Source organism: Ursus maritimus, unplaced genomic scaffold (assembly GCF_017311325.1).
Source record: "Ursus maritimus isolate PB19 unplaced genomic scaffold, ASM1731132v1 scaffold_5, whole genome shotgun sequence".
NCBI lineage: Eukaryota > Metazoa > Chordata > Mammalia > Carnivora > Ursidae > Ursus > Ursus maritimus.
The window spans coordinates 74,072,349-74,086,844 of record NW_024426663.1 but is presented as its reverse complement, the minus strand read 5'-3'; the positions used below and the strand labels follow the sequence as shown (position 1 = coordinate 74,086,844).

Genomic DNA, 14,496 nt, shown 5'->3' with positions numbered 1-14,496 from the left:
AAGTGTGCAGGTCCACTCATACTCAGAATCTTTCGATAGATATAGTACAGTACTGTCATGTATTTTCCTTATGATTTTCTTAACATTTTCTTTTCTCTAGCTTACTTCCGCTTATTTTATTGTCATAATATAGTATATAATAAATATGACATACACAAGGAGTCCATCGACTATGTGATCGGTAAGGCAAGGCATCCGGTCAACAGGAGGCTGTTAGTACTTAAGTTTGGGGGAGTCAAAAATTACATGTGGATTTTTGACTTATGGCAGGGTGGGCAAACGTAGCCGCTACTTGCTCAAGGGTCAGCTGTGTATGTATAATAAGCAAATAGATAAACAGAAATACGTTAATACGCGAACAGGCTTAAGGCAGAACAGTGACAGCGGCGCGAGGAAAGCGAGGAGGGTCCCTCTTCCCTGGAAAGACCCAGGACAGGATTCGCTCCTGCGCCCGAAGGCGGAGCCTGCGCGGCTTGGGCCTTCCGCCTTTCCGTAGGCCTGCCGTCATTGGCTGAGCTACAGACAGCTGACAGGCGGCGGCAGGCTTGGGAGCTTCAAGGATGGCGGCCACCACGGTGCTGATCCTGCCGGAGAGCCCCAGGTAGCCGCCAGGGCTGGCGCGGACCGGGCGGCGCCAGGACGCCCCTGCTGGCTGTCGCCTTGGCTCCGAGGCGGGGCCCGGCCGAGGGGGTGGGCGCGGGGCTGGCGAAGTCGCGGTGCAGCCCCGCAGGAGTGCGGGGGGGCTGTGGGCTTCTCACCTCAGTGGTTCACGTACTTGGGGCTCCAGTGCGCTTGGCAGCTGGGGTCAGTAGGACGGTGTGTGTGGTGTGTGTCACCGTTTCCAGAGGGTGGGATCTGAAGTACCCACGCCTACCTGGAGTAGTGCTGAAAAAACTATGCCCTTTTTCTATTTTCAGCTTTCTCTCGGGCCTGATTATGAGAAAGGCTCGCAGTGGTGCTGGACGCTCTTTTACCCCTGACACGTGTCAGTAGCCCTTTTCAATCAAGAGAGAATAGTTCTCAGGCGGGGAGCTTGGGGCTGGTAACAGTATCTAGCCAGAATTTGGTAATGTGGCTTTTGATTTCATTTTATTTATTTTTAGTTCATTTCTACTTATGGTAGGTAAGGTCGCCAGCCCAGGGTGGTGATACAGAGTTCTCTCTCAAAATGCAGTTATTTAAATAGAAATGACTCCCATTTCATGAAAAATAAATACTGTGCAGGTAGTGTGCGGATGCGGAAAAAGTGCTGAGGTGGACCGGTAAATAATTGAAGTTGGAAAGTAACTCCCTTGAGCCTGAATTGGGCAGGCAGCTTCTTGAAGAAGAGAATTGTCATTTCAAAGTTTTTCGTCTGTCTGGATTTCTTGAGTTCTGACGGCCAGTTCCTCCCCTCACATCAGTGTTCTGTTTAACACCCACCACATCAATAAGCCATAACCAGTATGATGCAGTAGGATAGTTCTTATCATCTAATTTAAAGCTGATTATTACCGTTGAAGCACGGTTTTAAAACAACTGTGTACTGTTAACCCAAATGATTTTATGTGTGTGTGTGTATGTGTGTGTGTGTGTATATATATATATATATAAAATTCCATTATCTGCCATTCAGCATTCTTTTCTTTGTATTTTGGTGTCATGGCCACTTTCCTCCTTCCATTCTTTCCATAGTTCTTCTGTGGGTTAAGTGGGTATTAAATATTCACTGCTGAGTTAATGCCATTCTCCACAGAGTGCAAGTTTCCTCTGGTAGCTCACCTTGCCCCCAAAGAAAGAGAAACTCTGCCAAATGGATGAGTACTTTTGGGAGGCATCTTTTTGGAAATGTCCCCCCTTCCTTTGCTGGCCGTCATCTGTTCTTTATAGCAATCAGAGTTGTTGAAATGGAAACTTTGAGACAACAGCAATTGTAGACAAATGTACTTATAGCAAGAACAGTTCCACTTGGAAAACTCATTTTAAAATTTTTGTTTTACAAATTTATTTAGCATGAAAAAGGCAGTGTCGCTGATAAATGCCATAGATATAGGAAGATTTCCACGATTGCTCACTCGAATTCTTCAAAAACTTCACCTGAAGGTTTGTATTTTTGCATTTCTATAGTTTATAATACTTTCTTGTGATTGCCCTGAAACTCTTTGTTTCTACTCGAAAAACTTTTTCTGAAGTATAGTGTTCCCCAGTGTGTCCTTGGCTCTCTAGAACATTTTGTGATGTCACATGGTCAAAAGTTTGGGAAACTCTCTTCTCATTAAAATTAATCTTTTTTATTATGGAACTTTTCAGAGTGTATATATTAGATATATTTTTTTCAGAGTATATTTTATGGTAGTAAATATTTAAGGGTGAATACGGTGTGCAAGATTGTCCAAACGTGTTTGACCTTGGAACTGTGGTATCATGGTATATATTTTGGGACTCAGGTTCTGTGTAACATGCTTTGGAAAAATTCTGATTTCATTCTTCCTCCTAAAAATAATGCTGTGGTTTTGCTAGCACCCAATATTTAATCTTCCATTTAATCTGCCTCTTCTACTTTTATTTCGAGGGTGTGGTTATTTTGGACATACTGATGTTTAGTGATTCACTGCTCGGTCACTAATCTAAGTTAACTTCTGTATCAAATTACAAAAATTTAATTCCATCCAACACATGTTTATGGCACACCTAGTAACTGGTAACTCTGCCTGGTGGTGCCAGGCATCACCATTAAATGAGAACCTGGCCTTTTTTTAAAATTTAAATTCCAGTTAGTTAACATACAGTGTAATATTAGTTTCAGGTGTACGATATAGTGATTCAGCACTTCTGTACCACACCCGAAGAGCCTGGACCCTTTCCTCCTCTTTTTCCTGGGAGCCAGCCCCGTTCTGAGCCCTTTCTTCCTCTGACATGTCTCTCAAATCCAAGTTCTCTTCATAGTCCTAGTCCAGATCCTTAACATCTCTGCCGTAGACTACAGTAACTGCCTTCAAACTGGGATCTCTGCTGAAAGTCTTCTCCCTCCTATTACTGCTTCATAATGCTAGTCCATTTATCTCTCCAAATACTTTTTTTTCCTAAAAAACAAAAAACGAAAAACCCAGTTGATCATATCTGTACAGTGTTTAAAGCCATCATTGACTTCCCATTGTCCCATGGGAAAAAGTTCAAAATCTTTAGCATTGTATTATAATCGCCTTGTAATAACAGTATAGTATGGCCAGAAGCTATATTATTCCCACTTTGCAAGTGCTCCAATCACACTGGACTGTGGTCTTTTACTGGAACGTATGGTGAACTTTTCTAACTCTGAGTCTGTGCATATGGTCTTTCCCTTACCTGCAATGTTTTTCTTCCTTTCTTTAGTGGAAAAACTATGCATCTTTCAAGGATTTGGGCATCTCGCTCTCCGCAGTTTGTTTTCTCTGCTTCTAAAACACTCGGTTCATTGTCACCTCATTTTAGTACAGCATTAGAAGTATTTGTTTTATGATGACAAGATCTTTCGCTGACCTTGAATACCTTGAGTATCATGTCTTACTCATCTTTGTATTTCCATACCTAATACCTTGGTGCTTATGCTGTTGCTGCCCGATAGCTATTCTTGGAGTTAATTCTTTGCCTTGCATGGGAAACACAAAACAAATGCAGGTCCTCTAAATTCCTGGCTATAAGGAATCTGTGATAGAGATGGAGAGACAGGAGGAACCACCACTGTATTCTAAAAGCAGTTGCATTCTGTGGTATTTGTGATTCTCAGTTACATTGCTCCTTCTGATACTGTGCTAGTGGCTTTGTGTTATTAGTTCATCTGATCCTTACAGCAACTTTAAGAAGTAGGTACTATTGTCATCCTTATTTTATTCATGAAGAAACTGAGATAGAAACCAGTTAAATAGTCTAAGGTCACACAGCCAGCGAGTAAGCAGCCTGGTTCCAGAATCCATTTGTTTAACCCATTACAGTAAACCTCAGGGAAGAGTACAGAAAAGTATATAAATTAGTCTAAAAGTGAATGATGTAGGCAATCAACACCGAAGTTCTGCTTTGATTCACTGAACTGGTGGCCGCCTTCTTACACTTATGAAACACCATGGGACAAAAAACTCTTAGATATATCTTTTGTTCTTCATAGCGAGGGAGGATAGGACATTTGCAGGAGAAATGTGATATGTACTTTGCCTTTGACCCTCTCAGTCATATCGAGTTGTGAATAAGTTAGTGTCTTAGAGTAAGTGGGTGGCCAGAGCATTCCACAGCGCTTTAATGCTGTGCTATCATTGGTAGGGGGCTGGACACGGGAAGGTGAGGTTGTTGGCAGCTGAAGCAACTGAGAACAAAAACATATGTAGGTGATAACTTGCCTGCTAAGACAGAAAGTCAGGAAAGGTGCAATTTTTTTTTTTCCTAGACAGTTTCGGGCAATGTTCTTCTAGAGGGGCTCCTATTGTGATAAGAGTTCTTATCAAATAAAGTTTGCAGTGACACTCAGGATCTGCCAGCTTTCTTTTATGTACTCTTGGTCTGTTCAGTGGGCCTTTGCCTTGAGACAAGCAGAGCCCTTAGAACAGTGAAACCTGGCATGGGTAGATTGGTGAAGAGTTTTAGGGATTGATTTACTGTTCTAAATGTTATCAACATGACACTTTAATTTGCTTACGGGCAGAGTATATCTGTTTTTGTCCAGACTGGTTCCTTGGATTTCCTAGTTGGAATAAACATAGGGAAACTAAGCTGAGGTAGAGAATATGGGTGTGCCTAAGCATGAGTCTGGGAGTCCTCTTTGCACTGTTCATCTTCTTTTCTCATCCTAGCATATAGAAATACATGGGAAGTTTTGGGGGGTTTTTACAATGTGTGGAGGGTGCTGTTGGCATTTAATGCCCAGGAACTAAATGTCTTGCAACGTGCAGAACAGTCCTGCCCAAATTGCCCTGTCCAGCATGCTAATAGAGTCTGCACTGGAAAACACTGACAGAAGTCAGAGTAACTTCCATAGCTGAGGACTTAGAGACAACAATTTATGGCCTCTGAGTTAAAAAAAAAATGGCTTTCACAACTCATGCAATTAGAAAGACTCATGTACTTTGCTCCACTGGAGAGACTCGTAGGTCATTACACAAAGCCTGTTGATGTAACTGTGCTGTATATCTCATTCTGAGAGATCAGCTCTCTGGGTTCCTAGCCATGGCAGACTAGACCCAGCCAACCGGGGAACGAAGAAGCGCCTGTGATGGGCATGTAGGCAGTTTCAAGAATTGATGGCTGATCATGGCATAAAGTGGGAGAATTAGGAAAATTAGACTCAAGAAATTGAAATGCTGAGAAATCTGAGGGTTTTTTTCTGAAGTGAAAAATCATCAGTGTATCTTAGGAGTTTTTTATGATCCTGTACCACAGAATTCTGATGCTCATAATTGTGACCTGACTCATCATAAGAAATGAGTTTAATCCAATATACTTTGTTTACAAAAGTCTAGAATGGGTGCTCTACATTTCAGAAAGATTGCTTTCAAAAGCTTAAAATAAAAGTTCTTTTATTTGATAGATTCACTTGTGGGTACCTCTGTTTTCCCACATTATGACACAGTGAAATCTCGTTATGTCAGCATAAAGGACAATCACAAGTGTGAACCTCAGCCTATAGAAATGCCTCAGAATTTTTCTCGGCTGTTACAGCCTACGGAGGGTCCTGCTGGCGTTTAGTGCCCAGGACTTTAAATGTCTTGTGTGCAGGAGAGTCGTGCGCAAAGGAGCATTTGACCCGTAACAATTTGGTTTTTATTGCAGATCTTTTTCCTTGTATTAATAAATACAGATGTGCATACACATGGAAATAAAGAGTTTCTGTGTTTTCCTATACCTCCGTCACTTATTACTTTTATCAGAGATCATTCCATGTGAATCCATGTAGTACTACCGTATATTCTTTACGTGCTGTTTTTCCTTTCTGCTTGTGTATATATATTTATGGCATATTCCCTTTAAACATGTAGAAAAAATTAACATTCACTTTCCATTTTTAAAATATGAGTTTCTTGAACACTTGCTTTCTTTTTTTTTTTTTTTTTTTTAAGATTTTATTTATTTATTCGACAGAGACAGAGACAGAGACAGCCAGCGAGAGAGGGAACACAAGCAGGGGGAGTGGGAGAGGAAGAAGCAGGCTCCTAGCGGAGGAGCCTGACGTGGGGCTCGATCCCATAACGCCGGGATCACGCCCTGAGCCGAAGGCAGACGCTCAACCACTGCGCCACCCAGGCGCCCCTGAACACTTGCTTTCTAATTTTATAAACCTGGGCCTTAATTTTTCCCCATTGAGAGGATAAAAAAAGAATGTGTCTCTTTTACCTTCTCTTTTACTCCCAGATATGTGTGGGTTGCTTTTGGTAGACAGAAATAAGGGAAATTGCTGCTTTTTTGGAAGCAAAGAGAGGTACTTAATGTTTAATATTTATCTACCCAAGGTTGTTTTTGGAGCAAGGTGTTGACGACATGTTTGGAACTTTGTGTGTGGCTGTGTTCTCTGTTGGCTCTTTTGCTCCCATATTTTAAGCTCCGCCATATTTTAAGGTTGCTTGCCTGGTGTTCCAGTGGACAGGGGAAGATAAATAGTCCCTTGTACCCCTTCACTCCAAACCACTTTATTAATATAGTGTCCTTGAAAATCTCAAGAATGTCTCTCTCTCTCTTTTTTTTTTTTTTTTTTGGTCTATATCACTTTAAAAGATCTCCCTTCCTTGTACATACTGGGGACACTGAAGTTTATTTTTCTACCTGCTCGATCACTTATTACTATTTTGTTGAAGCAGCTTATTCGATGTGTGTTAAAAGGAATCAGATTGACTAACTTGCAAGTTAAATTATAAATATCCATTGAATTTAATGCCACATGTGATTCAGTGATTATATATGTATCACTGTTATTATATTCCTCATATTGATAAAATCTGGTACCATAGGTCATTATTTCAAGAAGATGTATGGTAGTCACAGAAATTCTGAAACTTGTAAGTCAAAACATTGCTGCTGAGGTAACTGCTGGGCATTTTGGCCAGATTGGGTTCATGATTTTCTCAGGCATAAAACAGGTAGTAGGGACTGGGAGTTCTGGCGACCGGCCTCCCCAAATATGCTAGCTTCAAGTTCCGATGCCGCTTTGGTTCAACAGCCATGTAGGGTGTACGTCGTCCTAAGCTGTCAAGGCAGGGACTCGTGGAACTTCTGAAATTTCTCCATGTTGCTGTTAGGGAGAGGCCGCCGTAGGGCAAGGTGTTTTAGGATGTTTTTAGTTTTTAGTATTTTTTTTTTTTAAAGATTTTATTTATTTGACGGAGATAGAGACAGCGAGAGAGGGAACACAAGCAGGGGGAGTGGGAGAGGAAGAAGCAGGCTCATAGCGGAGGAGCCTGATTTGGGGCTCGATCCCATAACGCCGGGATCACGCCCTGAGCCGAAGGCAGACGCTTTAACCGCTGTGCCACCCAGGCGCCCCTAGTTTTTACTATTTTAAAGTTGTTCTACTAGTGTACATTTTTCCTGCTTAATAAACCAATGTCTTTAGATCAAGGAGATGATTTTGGATATGAAAGAAAGGAGAGTAGTCAGAGGTTCTACTCAGATGGCTAACTGTCTTCTTTGATACATTGGTTATAAAATTAACAGTGCATAATGTGGAAGTTTTGGGAAACGTATTAAAATTATAAAAAAGACGGACTTTCCTGCTTTATAGTTGCTCTTGTAATAACCCACATTTTTGCAGAGCTCCTGAAAATGAAAATTACTTGAATAACTATTTGTTTTTATGTGCCTTTCTGACTAGAGTATTGGTGTACTTGACATGAACTTTCTCTGTAGCACAGAATAAATACTCAGTAAATATGTTCGAGGAAGATGGACATTACTATTAATTATTATTCACATTTTGGGGTTTTACCTTCTAGTATTGTTTTTTCTAAATGTCCATTTCTTTTGGTATTTACTGTTAGTTTCCACTTCCTGTAAGTCATAGAACTTAAAATAATGGTTTTTTTAATTTAAAATGAGCTTGATTTGGCGTGATCCAAATACCGAATTGTACTATGATTTTGAGATATTGAAATTTACTAACACATCACTTTCTTTCACCCTGGATTCGCTTTTTCTTTCAGTTTCTCATCCATGTGTGAATACACGAATCTTCAGGGACTCTTGTGTCCGGTATCTAAGTTTTGAATACCTGAACGTGTGCTAATAGCTTGCTTTTTATGTTGTAGGCCGAGAACAGTTTCAGTGAAGAAGAAGAAGAAAAACTTCAGGCTGCATTTTCTCTAGAGAAACAAGATCTTCACCTGGTTCTTGAAACAATATCGTTTATTTTAGAACAGGTATTCCCAGTGCCCCAAACTTCCTAACCATGGTTTGTTTACTGCAGATTTGTACTGTTATGATAGCTATAACGTGTTATTTCTTCAAAAAAGTGTGCAGATGGAAGATGTGAATATATTCTAATTGAGAATTTTACCGTAGTAAAAAAAAAATTGAATGTATGTTTTTTTTCTACAGTAGTGTATTCAAAATAATATGAATGTTGAGTAGCTTGAGTAAACTATTTGACAGCATGAATCAAGACTTCATTGACTTGAGATGGGTATCAAACGTTTTCATTTGTTGTTACTTGGTATGATAACTTGGAGAAATGAACACCTCTTACTTAAGAACTTTAATCAGTGATTTTGGGGGATTTTTTTAGGATGATAAATAAAACATTTAGAAGAGAAGTAGTTGTCAGAGGGCCTTTTGTCGTACTAGTTCTTCTACTGAGCCGCCATTTTGCTTCCTTCGCTTTTGTCTGTGTTTGGTGCATTAAGTTTTTGTTCGAGTCCCATCTCCTCTCACTGCCGCCATGACCCCCAAGGGGCTCATCAGAGTGGAGCACATTGTTAGTCTTTCATCATTTCCTGTGTGTCAGCCTTGCCTAGCTTTTGAATTTGTGAGGAACCTATCATGCCTTTTACCTCATCTTCTATAAACCTAGCACATTGCTGGGCTTAAAGGAGAGTCTCCATAAATTCCTGAAGGTTGACTTGGTAGAACATTGGTAAAATAAAAGTTTAAATGGTATTGTAGCTTCATGAGCCTTCTAGTGAACAGATACTGTTAGGAAGACAAGCTCCCGGGCATCGACTCCATACAGCCTTGTACAGATTGCAGATCATAAAGACGACTACTATTCTTTTTTTTTTAAAGATTTTATTTATTTATTTGACAGAGTTAGAGATAGCCAGCGAGAGAAGGAACACAAGCAGGGGAGTGGGAGAGGAAGAAGCAGGCTCACAGTGGAGGAGCCTGATGTGGGGCCCGATCCCATAACGCCAGGATCACGCCCTGAGCTGAAGGCAAACGCTTAACCGCTGTGCCACCCAGGCGCCCCAGACGACTACTATTCTTAACCCTGGGGAGCTTTCACTAGTAGTAAGGGGTAATCAAGTCGGACAGAGGAACATGGGGTTTACAAGGAAGTTGTTCCAGAATGATGTTAAGAAATAGAATAGATATTATTAGAAATGTTTATAATGTTTTGTTATATATCACCTAGGGATCTGGTAGATGAAGGTAGTTTTGAGAAAGTGCTTCTTGGAAAAATTTTTGTTAGTTGTCGTACACTTCCTTGTTTTTCGTTTATTTTAAAGATTATTTATTTGAGACACAGCATGAGCCGGGGGGGGGGGGCGTGGTGTGTGGAATGGGCAGAGGGAGAGAGAGAATCTCAAGCACACTCCCCACTGAGCAGGGAGCCCGATGCGGGCTCAATCCCAGGACCCTGAGATCATGACCGGAGCCCAAGGGAGATACTTAAGCAACTGAACCACTCAGGTGCCCTGAAACATTTCTTTGAAATCATTAAGTAAAATCAGGAAATGATATTTTAATTGGGGTACCATTTACGTTGCGAAAGCAGAGAAGTTTTTGCATTGAGTGGACTTAGGATCACTTAAAACACAGGCAACAATGGAAGTGTTGAAATGGAAGCCTGAATAATTTAGGCTACACTGCATCTTGCAGTTGTGTATATTATTATTGGTAAAATAAGCAAAAACATCTACCGTAGGAATAGGAAGTATTCTTTTGATTTAAATCATTTTAAAATAATTTTGTATTTGATTATAATCCGAGGTCTCTGTATGCACATTGGGGTTATATGTGGTCTTTTTTCTCTTGCATAGGCAGTGTATCACAACGTGAAGCCGGCAGCCCTGCAACAGCAGTTAGAGGCCATTCACCTCCAACAAGACAAAGCAGAAGCGTTCGGCAACGCTTGGTCTTCCATGGGTCAAGAAACCGTTGAAAAATTCAGGCAGAGGATTCTTGCTCCCCACAAGGTATAGGATTCTACTGCCCCCCTAGCTGTTACTCAGCGAGAATGGCATTGTTGTACCGTAAGGGTTTTAAAGGTGGTAATGTTTTGTTAGAGAGGTGGTCAGGAATAAGAAAGAGTGTGTACAATATTCCTATAAAATTACTTCCAGGCATATTGGCTACCGCAGTGTGAATTCGTTGTAGTGGCCAGTTTCAAATATGCCTCTGTAACTTCAGAATAGGAATGAGACAGTCCTCCTTTTTTTTTGTTTTTCTGAGTACTGGGGCAGAGTTGGTTTTTCTTGTTAACTGTGTACCTGTGTGTAGGACTTCCTACATTTTTACTGAATCACGGCATTGGTTTGTTTTTGTGCGTCTGTGTTAGTGCCTAGCGGAACGTACTCAGTGTTTGTTGAGCACCAGTTAGTGAACAAAGTCAACACCGGGAGACAAATATAAAATAAGAGCAGCGTTTCAGAGCTCTTCAGTAACCTTTAGTCAGTGGAGGTTAAGAGGATCATAGGGATTTTGACCTTTTACTCTTAGTAGGTTCTATTCCACAACTGATCTTCGGGTTTACAGCCCACTCCGTATTCCTGGGATCAGTGTCACTTGCGTGTGGAGTATCATCCTTTTTTTAGGCTGCTATTTGACTTGCTAATATTTTGTTAAACATTTTTCCATCTTGGGGCACCTGGGTGGCTCAGTCGTTAGGCGTCTGCCTTCGGCTCAGGTCATGATCTCAGGGTCCTGGGATCGAGCCCCGCATCGGGCTCCCTGCTCAGCGGGAAGCCTACTTCTCCCTCTCCCTCTGCTTGTGTTCCCTCTCTCGCTGGCTGTCTCTCTCTGTGTCAAATAAATTAAAAAAAAAATTTTTTTTTCCGTCTGTGTTCATAAGAGAGATCAGCCTGTGATTTCCTGGTGATGTCTTTGACGGTATCAGGGTGAAACCGGCATTGCAAAACGAGCTGGGAAATGTTCTTCCTCCTCTTCGATTTCCTGTAAGGATCTGTGAAGGATCGGGATTATTGTGCATTCTCCCCGGCATTCTGTGGAATTTCCTGTACCCCGTCAGCACTTGGTATTGTCCGTGGCTTTTATCAAAGCTATCCTGAGGTTTGTAGTGGTATTTCGTGTTTTTAATTTGTGTTTTCCTAATAATAAATTATGTGGATGATCTTTTTATGTGCTGACTTGTCTCCATATATCTTCACGGGTAAAGCATCTGTTCAGATCTTCTTGTCTGTTATTTACACACTGTGACAAGTTCCAGGATAGTAATCTAAAGGACAGTCAGGTGTAAATCCCAGCATATAGAAATGCATGCGAATGTTTTTGTTCTGGGTTATTAAAATGTGGGGAGGGTGTTTGTTTTCCTTCTATTGAGTTTTTGAGTTCTTTATATATCCTGGGTGTGTGTCCTTTCCCCAGTGGGGTTTGCACATATTTTCTCCTCGTCCATAGCTTTCCTTTTCATTTTCTTAGAAGTGGCTTTTGCAGAATAAAAGCTTTTAATTCTGATGAAGTTTGACTTATCAATTAATTTCTTTTATCGATCCTGCTTTTGGTTTTGTATCTAAGAATTTGTAGCCTAATGCAATGTCACAAAGATTTCCTCTTTTGGTTTCTTCTGTTTTATAGGTTTTTGTTTTACATTTAGCTCTAAGATCCATCTTGAGTTCATTTGGTGTAAGGTGCAGATTACATTTCCTTTTTTCTGCTTATAGGTGTTCATTTTAGATGTTCATTTATACACGTGCAGCATAATTTGTTGATAACATCCTTTTGTCACTGAATTGCCTTGGTCCCTTTGTCAAAAATCATTTGACATATTTGTGTGGGTCTTTCTCTGGACTATGTGTTTGGTTCCGTTGATCTCTGTGTCTGTCTTTTTTTTTTTTTAAAGATTTTATTTATTTGACAGCGAGAGAGACAGCCAGCGAGAGAGGGAACACAGGCAGGGGGAGTGAGAGAGGAAGAAGCAGGCTCCCAGCAGAGGAGCCTGATGTGGGGCTCGATCCCAGAATGCCAGGATCACGCCCTGAGCTGAAGGCAGATGCTCAACCGCTGTGCCACCCAGGCGCCCCTGTGTCTGTCTTTATGACAGTATCATACTGCCTTAATTACTGTAGCTTTGTAGTAAGCCTTAAAATCAGGTGTTGTGTGTCTGCTGACTTTGGGGCTTTTTTCATAATTGTTTTGCATATTCTAGTTTCTTTGACTTTTCTTTCTTTCTTTCTTTCTTTCTTTCTTTCTTTCTTTCTTTCTTTCTTTTTTCTTTTCTTTTCTTTTCTTTTCTTTTCTTTTCTTTTCTTTTCTTTTCTTTTCTTTTCTTTCTTTTTAAGATTTTATTTATTTATTTGACAGAGATAGACACAGCCAGCGAGAGAGGGAACACAAGCAGGGGGAGTGGGAGAGGAAGAAGCAGGCTCATAGCAGAGGAGCCTGATGTGGGGCTCGATCCCACAACGCCAGGATCACGCCCTGAGCTGAAGGCAGACGCTTAACGACTGCACCACCCAGGCGCCCCGACTTTTCATATAAATCTGAAAAGCAGCTTTTCTAGATCTACAAGAATATTGATTGAGGTTATGTTTAACTTCTAGATCACTGTGGAGAAATGGCTGTTTAACAGTATTGAGTATAACTCTCCATTTTTTTAGGTTTTCTTTGATTTCTTATATCACTTTCGTTCATTTTTCAGCATACAGATCCTGCACCTATTTTATTAGACTTGTGCCTAAGTATTTCTTGCTGTTGGAGTTGTTGTAAATGGTACTGTTTTAAAAATTTTGGTTTTTAGTTGTTTATTCCTAGTATATAGAAACACAATTGATTTTTGTATGTTGACCTTGTATTCTGTGACCTTGGTAAACTCGTTAATTAGTTATAGCAGTTTTTTTGTGGATTCCTTGTGATTTTCTTTCTAGATAGTTATGTTGTCCATGAATAGAGACAGTTCATTTCTTCTTTTTCAGTCTGTTCAGCTTTTATTTGTTTTCAGCTTTTAATTGTTTTTATTTGCCGTATTGCACTGGGTAGGACTTTTAATATGATGTTAAGTAGGACTCATAAGCCCAAACATCCTACCTTGTTTCTAGTATTTTATTTATTTATTTATTTATTTACTTATTAATTAAAAGATTTTATTTTATTTTGGGAGAGAGAGCAAGTGAGCAAGAGAGCACGAGCAGGGGGAGGGGCAGAGGGAGAGAGAGAGAGAAAGAGAGAGGGAGAAGTATACACCGTGCTGAGCAGGGAGCCCAATGTGGGGCTCCATCCCAGGACCCTGGGATCATGACCCAAGCTGAAGGCAGATGCTTAACCGACTGAGCCACCCAGGTGCCCCTTTTTATATATTTATTTAAAAAGATTTTTAAATTTATTTGACAGAGACCTAGCGAGAGAGTGAACACAAGCAGAGGGGGAGGGAGAAGCAGACTTCCTGCTTCCTGCTGAGCCGAAGGCAGACACTTAACGACTGAGTCACCCATGCGCCCCCCTTTTTATTTATTTTTAAAATTTTCTTTTTAAATGATCTGTACACCTGACCTGGTGCTCGATCTCATGACCCCAAGATCAAGAGTCGCTCGCTGCACCGACTGAGCCAGCCGGCTGCTCCGCCTTGTTCCCAGAGGGAAAGGGTTCAGTCTCTTACCATTAAGTATAATGTTAGCTACAGGTTGTTAGAGTTCCCCCTTTATTATTGTCATTTCTCTCCTTTTTTTTTTTTTTTTTTTGAACTCTGCATTCTAAGTGTTCTCAGGCGCCCTCCACATCATGGCTTCATGTTTCATCATTTAAATTTCTACTTTTCCCTACATCCTGTACAGATTTTAGGTTTTCCATTCTGTGTCCCTGAAGTTCTTCTTTCAACCATTTCAATTTATAAAAAGCTCCACTTGCCATTTAATATTTGCCTGTATTCTATTTATATGATTTTCTTTCATAGGGTCCATTTTTTCTTGAATTTATTCAAGTACTGTACTTGAATATTTCTTTTTTCTACTTCCACTGGTGTGTAATTTTTCAGTGTCCTCTGGATGATAGTTTTTCTTTTTTCTTTTCTTTTCTTTTCTTTTCTTTTCTTTTCTTTTCTTTTATTTATTTATTTATTTTTTAAAGATTTTATTTATTTATTTGACAGAGACAGCCAGCGAGAGAGGGAACACA

At 40.4% G+C, this 14,496-nt stretch overlaps 1 protein-coding gene across 1 annotated transcript in view; it reads left to right on the top strand.

Annotated features, from left to right (window-relative positions):
- The first annotated feature begins 491 nt into the window (after positions 1 to 491).
- Positions 492 to 14,496, top strand: part of COMMD10 (COMM domain containing 10) — a 215,264-nt gene continuing 201,259 nt past the window's right edge. Inside the window, exons 1-4 of the mRNA XM_040622558.1 lie at positions 492 to 601; positions 1,992 to 2,082; positions 8,241 to 8,351; positions 10,191 to 10,346. Of these exons, the coding sequence (XP_040478492.1) occupies positions 561 to 601; positions 1,992 to 2,082; positions 8,241 to 8,351; positions 10,191 to 10,346 (399 nt within the window). The 5' untranslated portion in view covers positions 492 to 560. The remainder of the gene's footprint in view (positions 602 to 1,991; positions 2,083 to 8,240; positions 8,352 to 10,190; positions 10,347 to 14,496) is intronic.